This window comes from Centropristis striata, chromosome 10, assembly GCF_030273125.1.
Source record: "Centropristis striata isolate RG_2023a ecotype Rhode Island chromosome 10, C.striata_1.0, whole genome shotgun sequence".
NCBI classification, from domain to species: Eukaryota; Metazoa; Chordata; class Actinopteri; order Perciformes; family Serranidae; genus Centropristis; species Centropristis striata.
The window spans coordinates 20,432,777-20,440,855 of NC_081526.1; the positions used below are offsets into that span (position 1 = coordinate 20,432,777).

Below are 8,079 nucleotides of genomic sequence, written 5' to 3' on the forward strand. Positions count from 1 at the left end.
TTTTAAATAAAAGTGTCTCATTATCTGTCTATTTGTTTCTTGATTCATGCTCAACATTTTTCAGCCTGGGCGTGACGGGAAAAAGTATGGAAACTACTGCACTAACAAAAACAGAGCTGTCTCAACCCTTTTTTAAAAGTGTTTTTTGCTCTTTTTACATTTCACTCACTGTGGCCTTGTATTTCACTACAATATATATTAAATCTATAAGTCCTGCAGCTCTGTAGAATCAGCACAATCATGGCTAGAAGTGGCAACAACTAAAAAAATGTCACTCTCAGAAAAAGGACCTCACTCTGTTGGTTAAAAACTACAGTCCTTGTTGTGTAAGTAGTAAAAGCACGCACACACACACACACACACACACTTTAGTCTTTACCCTCAAGTAGACCTAAAGAAGAAGTGAAATGTTCACACTACCCAAAAGTGCCCTCACTCTGTAGGTTAAAAGCTACCGTCCTTACTATTTAGGTCGTGCAAGAAAACATACACACACACTCACACCCAAGCTGAAATGAAGTGTATAAACATTGACTCTGTGGTGGCAGTTTATTCAAAGACCTTTCATAATCAAAGCATGATTACATTTAGGATTTCCAGATAAACACCAATGTTAAGCTTTTTTCTCACAGATCCACCACAGAGAAACTCCACACGGCTGGTCATTCCAACCAGTCTCAGGTATGATGTGTGCACAGTCCTCTTCACCAAGCGATGCATGTCCACCACCATTATCAGGCTGGTCCTTCTTCCAGTTACTAACATGTTGGTCAAAGGAGAATACTGTAAATCTCTGACCATAACAGAAAGAGTGACGCACTTTTATAAACAGCAGCTACTGTCACACTGTGCAAAAGAAGAACACGCCTTTTCAAAGAATTCTTTTAACAGTTCATAAGGAACTAAATGACCACGTATCTACTTCATAGAAATGAGAAAAGAGAATACTGTCAATCTCTGACCATAACACTGTTGTCCAATAATGCATAATTACTTCCCAGTAAAACATTATTAAATCATCTAAAAGTAAGCACATTTTTATGTCTCTGAAAGCTTTAGAAATGTTTGGCATTGGATGAAGCCCCTTAAGTCAAGTCTTTTTTTTTTTAAAATGATCATCTATAGGGGCATTTCAAGATTGCACTATAGCTGCAACATATAAACATTATATTCACATATTTATTTTTTCAACCAAAGCAAGGCCTTACCTCAGAGTCAGAGGCGTTCCATCGATCCATTTCCAGGTCCCCTCTTTAACTTTGTCATTCAAACCAATCCAAGTATGTTCCTTGGTGAACTCAACAAGAAACTTCTGCTCAAAATAAAGAAAACCCACCTTACATTTTAGGTTTATCCACAATATATGTGCAGGTTGACAAACAATTTCCCCAACACATCTATGAGGAAGAAAATAACATAAAATCTATTATTAATTTAAACCCCTTTTAAACCTTTTATTATTATTATTATTATTATAAAATTATTATTATTATTATAATTAAAAATTACCAAGAAGAAACGAAAGAGTTTCAAAAAATTCTGTGTACGATCAATATACATAGTGTGTTTTGCCAAACGCTGTTCACTGTGAAATTTTAATTAAGTTCAAGATCAAGTCAATAATATTCACCGTTTATGCAGAAAGAAACGGTACAAACAGGCATAATCATCGGAATTTCAACATTCTGTCCTTGAACGGATCATAGATTGGAAAGACACATGCACACAATCACACACCCACCAGCCCACATCTTAAAACCAATTCTTAACCCTCAAACAGGTCCTTAAATCAGTGTCCTGATGTCCTAATTTCCCAAAAGTCTTCTCTCTGTTGGTTAAAACTATGGTCCTCGTCCTAGGTAGTAAAAGAAAAACACACACACACACACACACACACACACACACACACGCTGTACCTGTTCCTTAACGCTGTCGATTATCACCAGATCTGCTCCTCTGTTCATGCAGTCGTCTCTACCTTTGTCCCAGGAATCAGCTCCATCAGAAAGAAGATAACAGGCAAAACTGAACATTGTCCATCCTGCAGGACAGGTTTTTTCTGTAAGATACAAACAAGAGACATAAAACATCAACAGGACAAGAACTCAATTAAAACTAAGGATTGAGATGATGATGCTCATTTAAGTCACCTTGTTTGTTAGTTTGACACTCCAGCTCTTTAGTCTTATTAGTGAGTGTGGCATTCAGCAGGTCTCTCTCTGAGGACACAGAGGACAGCTTGTCCTCACTCGCCTGGAGACGCTCAGTCAGGTTGGTTTTGATAGCGGAGAGATCTGCAGCTGAGACGTGATCTGAAATAATCAAGAGACAATCCTCAGAAACTAAAATTAAGTAAAAATAATACAAGCAATAATACCGATCAAGAATGAAGGTGTCTGTGTACATGTGTATGTGTCAAAATAGAAGTTTGAGTGTCAGTGTGTGTGTGTGTGTGTGTGTGTGTGCGCGCAAGTGTCCTGGGTTACATACAAATATTGACTTCAGTTGATGAGATGGTAGGTGAGCATCTTTATTGTGTTAAAACATTAATGAGTGGGGTCCATGTTTCTACAAAGTTTACCATTCGGTAATTGGTGGAGGCTCATTATTTTTTATTTTTTTAATTAATATGTTATCTGTGGTGTTAAGTTTTTTTTTCCAATTCAGGAGAATTGTTTTCTTTTCTGTTTATATGGGTTGGGTGGGTGAGAGCTGATAGGTCACAAGGGACAATTTTTCTGTTATTTTCCTTTCTCTGGTTTATTTTTGTTTTTTCTGCTCTGCTCTGTTATCCTTTCTGTAGCTGTGACACATATATACACACTGAAAATCTATGGATAAAATTCAATTTGGATACAGCACCAAAATAAAAATGATGGCAGTGATCTAGCTTTGCTTTCTTTCTTCTCATTTGAAAAATGTTAAGGAGCAGACAGACAGAAACAGAATGTGAAAAAAGGTTTGGGGCACACACATCGCAGGAAAACATGTACATTTTTCAGATTTGAAGTCTGTTTTTAACTTGTGTATGTGATTTAGACTCACAGTAGACAGAGAGGCCAATGAGCCCAGCCAGCAGGAAAACACTCAGCAGCCCCAGACAGAGAACTACAGCTCCATGAAATCTTCTCTCAGAGCTCCTGGGACCTGAGAAGACTATTGAGTACAGTTAGTGATACAACAGCAATCAATAATAATAATAATAATAATAATAATAATAATAATAATAATAATAATAATAATAATAATAATAAAAATAAAAATAATAATAATATACTGACAGACTGAACATTCTCACCCGTCTGATTCTTCAAAGGTGTTGGCTTAACAGACTTGATATAATCACCATTTGCATAGATTTCGTCCTCCATCACTCAATACGTGTTTACTATTTCCTAAAGATTTAGCTCTGCAGTACAGACTGGACTTATATATTTGTTGGTTCCCTTTTCTCATCACTTCACATTGTGAGGAAGTCACGCGTTTCAGAGGTGAGAAAAGTTGTTTAGCGACACAGACAGGAAGAGTGACGCACTTTCATAAACAGCAGCTACTGTCACACTGCAAAAGAAGAACACACAGTTTCAATTAATTCTTTTAACAGTTTATAAGGAACTAAATGACCATGTATCTACTTCTCAGAAATGTTTTTGGTTTATGAACCAAGAGGCCCCTAAAATCCTTCAGTTCATCTATGGCAGGTTGGTGGGGTTCAGAGGGTTCAAAATAAAAAACACATTTATGTGTGAGGACATCATTGGTTAGAATGATCTACGGCACAACAGGGAGTCTCACAGATTATAAAAAACCCAGAATCTCCCTGCTTCAGTCTCTTTATTCTTGGTAGGTTTCTCTTTCTTCACTCATCCTCTCTGGGGGCTCCAGAGAAGAGGGCCTGTGGCCACACAGCCTACCCTGGCCTCTCTGGACCTGAACCGCTCTCATGATTCTTTTGCATGTGGCCTGCTTGGCACAGTAGCCAAACAAAGCCTGTCTTTTGACTTTGATTAGTTAACACACAGCTAGCCTTGAGCGACAAGTTAACCCCATAGACCACGGCACAAATTCTGTTAGCTAACTTTAAAGGCAGCAGGAGCCAACAGAGTGACAACAACAGTGACCAAAATGCAACTGGAGCAAGTAAAAGACTGGACCCAAAGAGGAGGAGGGTCCCTCGGGGTCGTCTCCCACGTCCGAGACCTTGGGGGATACGAGAGGAAGCAGTGGCTGGGAGGGTGTTGTCCATGCTCTATGGACCTGACCCGACTTGGATGGTTGATCCAGATAGCGCTGTTGGAACTCTTGGATGAGACAATGGTCCAGTTTATGCTTCACAAGAACCCAGGACCTCTCCTCAGGACCACAGCAGTCCCAGTACATCGGACCATGTAGGCGGGACCCCCATCTATGAGGCATGGCTACACTGCTTAACAAGAGCACCTATGTACAGTCCCATTATGACTTTATTCCAAGAGTTTCACCTTGACATAAGACATAAGAAAGGGGTTGATAATGTCATTGCTGATGCTCTGTCTCGAGTTTGAGTCATTTAGTGACATGATTAATGGTGTGTAACTTCTGTGGTGCAGTAAGAACATTTTCTTTTAAATGTTCATTCTTATGGGAGGGGGTGTTACGGCTGTGGACTGTCTCTAAGCCTTTTTCTGGAGGACAGGTGTGTTCTCCTCTCTCTTAGTCCCGCCCACCGGGGATGCATGGAGAGACGCAAGTGAGGGAAGCGAGGAGAGGAGAAACGATTTAAGACAAATGGGACGTCCTTCCCTCCGGAGCGTCACGTGAAGCGACGTCCGTTTCTAATGACGGCGGCAGCAGATCACAGCTGGATCAGCTGTCAGTCGCTTTAACAGCTGGAGACATGCACTAATAATAATAATAATAATAATAATAAGTGTTTTCTCTGTTTAACAAACACCTGCACATGAATAACAACCTCCATTGTGTATTTATACTGTGAACTGTGTCCAGCTCAGGGGCACGGGAATGCCTTCATATTATTTATTTATTATTATTTGCTTCTGTATATATTAGGACGACTATTAGGGCCAAGTATGAAAAAAAAAAACCGACCCAGGGGAGGGGGATAATACTGGTCCATGCCTCACTGGGTCCGTCCGGTACCACACACATACACACACAGACAAACACACACACACACACACACACACACTTCAAAAGGCACACGCTTCATGGCACGCGTAAAGACGCATCACATGAGAATGCCCGTGAGGAATGAAGGCTGGGAACAATAAACCTGCTGCTGTGAAATAAGTTTAGACGAACGTTACACTGTAACTGACAACAAGAAGCAGAGGAGGTCTGAAAGAGAGCGCTCCGTGTGAACGCGAGGAGGAGGGGAGCGTCAGTCGGATCACTCTAATAAAACATCTTAAACAGAGCGAGTGATGGAGAAGAAGAGACATCCCGCAGGTAGAAAGGAATGAAACGTGGTGATGTCATAACATCACCTCATGTTATCTGTTTTTAATCATGCCATGGTGGCTGGGTCCCTCTCCCCTGGGTTCCTATTTATTTATTTATTTATTTTTTCATATATTGCCCTAATACGCCGTCGTAGTAGACGATCCTGGTGATAAATTAATTATTTAATATACCAGAACATGATTGTGTCCGCTGAACACCGGCCAATATTTTATTAGGTTAGATGATTAAGGTAAAATGTAAATTATGTCACTCAGTAATGATCAGCCTCGCGTGGGACGGATGAAAATGACAAACAATGTAAAAGTGTTTCTTGCTGACAGACTCTCATACTCTCTACTGTTTGTTTGTTTTTTAACTTTAATATATATATATATATATATATATATATATATATATATATATATATATATATATATTATATCCATAATAAATCTGTACGGTGGAAAAAACAGATCACGAAAAGGAAAAAAAGGAAAAAGGAAAGTAACTTCTAGAGCGATCTTTCTCTTAATTTATTATAAATTAGAAATATGTTTGTGGTGTTTTTGTTGTTCAGAGTCACAATAAAACAGATTTTAATTACATGGTGAATCATATAAATAAAATATAAAACTTGTGGTGACACACTTTAGTTTAATCTTTGATCTGTCTTCACTCCGGTATCAAACTACAGCGATGTTGATGTATAAGATCAGTCCGATCAGCTGCTGCGTCCATTCAACGAGTCAGGGGGCGGGGCCACCGCTAAAAGACTTCCGCATAGGATTCTCTCGTGTATCCTCGCTTGTGCCTCCTCCGATATGCCTCCTCTATCCTCTATCCTCTATCCTCCGATTACAAATAAGAGCTTTGGGACGGTCTTAAAGATGGCGCCCGCGAAAGAACTTCCGGTTCAAGCGAGGATAGAGGATAGAGGAGGCGAAACTTAAGGGCTTTGGGATGCAGCATCTGTGTGTTTCAGGTCCTGCCACGCCCCTCTCTGCATACCTGTTCACTCACACCTGAGTGTGATCTGCTCGTCAGGAGAGCTGTTATCTACCTCCAGATCCACTGATCACCCTCTCTCTCTTGCCACTGATCTGCTCTGGTTGACTGCATACAGTTTGTGTTGTAGCTGCTCTGTGTTTTGTCTCACAGCTACATATAGTCAGTATAGTATAGAGTCAACTTGTTAGTGTCTGGAAGCCTGGTAGGGGTTCTCTGCCATTTCTGTTAACCTGTTTTCTCCTGTTTTTGCTTATTTAGGGAGCTTAGCATTGTCTGTTTTGTTTGGTAGGTTTAGCTGAATCTTATTTTCCAGATAGTGATTGACTTTTGTTTCTTATTTTGGCCTTGGAGACCCTGAAGATTTAGTTGCTTCCTTTTTCTGTGCTACTTAGTTGGTTTATCTCCGTTTATTCCATTTGCCTGTTAATAAATATTATAATTGTTCAACTTTGAGTCCATGCAGCCATTTTTCTGCATCGTTTTATGTTTACCAAATATGTTACTGCCTGTGACCCCTAGACCTCTAACTAAGGTCGTAACAATTACCAACACTTCTAGAAAGGGTTTATTTTCACAGGATTTTCACCAAGCTGTTAAAAAAACAGCTTCAAAAGGCAAAAAAGATTATTACTATTTTACAGACATTTTTAGTTAACTAATAAGGTAAAACATTTTGTTTATGCTGCATTTTGCTGAACTTTTACTTCCCTTTGTATTGTGCGTCAGAAAACCTTCAAAACAGCCTAATTAAGCTTCAAAGTTTTTTGGCCATATACCATATAAATAATGGACGTACTCACCGTGATATCACCTACTGGTTTGTGGACTGCCGGTTGGAAGCATCGAGTTCAGCGTTACACTCCTGTCGCCATCTTGTTTCTGATACGGGGAGCAGACCATATTTGGACTGTAGAGGAGTGAGAGGGATCTGACGACACTGACTAAACGCCTCTCTACACTGATTGAGGGAAGTCACTGCTAATTCATGTTAGCATTAACTGGAGCATTAACTGGGATGTTAGTTTTGACAAGCAAAAAACAAAAACTAAATGTATGTTACTTAAGAAAACTGTACAGCAACTCCTTGGAGTGTCTGTTAGTCCAACCAAACACTGAATAATAAGACATTTGTCATGAACAAAATGATCAAATAAACTGTCATTAAGTGAAATATATAGTGTGAAAGGGTCAAAGTTATGAGACCAAACGGGTAAACATTGTTATTTTCTTTTTTTAAACTTTATTCACACAGTGTTGTGGATACGCATTGCTTTCCTTGTCTCCTGATGACGGCTCGCCAAGAGCCGTCGCCTTGTTAGTGACCTGTCAATCAAAGGTAGCCACGCCCCAAATCATATGATTCTTTATCTTCTATTTTCTTCTAAATGAGGCCATTATTTACACTAATAACATCAAATTGTCTTAAAGATTTTTTTACTCGTGATTGAGACTATAGTGTTGTCCTGAAAAAAATTTCTGAGGTAATAAACCAAGTTAGAAGTTTTCTCATTTTGTATTGAAATGAATGGACGGAAATGCTTCTGCAGCAGCCGTCAGCACCCCCTGCTGGAATTTTCTGGAGAATGCAGCTTAAGCACTTCCTGGTTTGCCCCACTGCTCAGACCCGGA

General features: G+C 39.5%; 1 protein-coding gene across 1 annotated transcript; it reads right to left on the reverse strand.

Moving 5' to 3' along the window:
* Nucleotides 1-538: 538 nt before the first annotated feature.
* LOC131979206 (CD209 antigen-like protein C) lies at nucleotides 539-7,411 on the reverse strand. Its single transcript, XM_059343144.1, has 7 exons — nucleotides 7,251-7,411; nucleotides 3,299-3,561; nucleotides 3,046-3,156; nucleotides 2,151-2,312; nucleotides 1,917-2,059; nucleotides 1,209-1,312; nucleotides 539-758 (listed from the first exon to the last, which is right to left on the reverse strand). Exons 2-7 carry the CDS (start codon nucleotides 3,369-3,371, stop codon nucleotides 614-616), a joined length of 738 nt encoding a protein of 245 aa, XP_059199127.1. The 5' UTR covers nucleotides 3,372-3,561; nucleotides 7,251-7,411; the 3' UTR covers nucleotides 539-613.
* Between the last annotated feature and the right edge of the window lie 668 nt (nucleotides 7,412-8,079).

Excerpts from the sequence above, each read along its gene's own strand:
- LOC131979206 (XM_059343144.1), bottom strand. The coding sequence starts at position 3,371 with ATGGAGGACGAAATCTATGCAAATGGTGATTATATCAAGTCTGTTAAG. Across the intron at positions 2,313-3,045 it reads CATTGGCCTCTCTGTCTACT|ATCACGTCTCAGCTGCAGAT; the intron begins GTGAGTCTAAAT and ends TGATTATTTCAG. Across the intron at positions 759-1,208 it reads GGAACGCCTCTGACTCTGAG|TAACTGGAAGAAGGACCAGC; the intron begins GTAAGGCCTTGC and ends CCAACATGTTAG.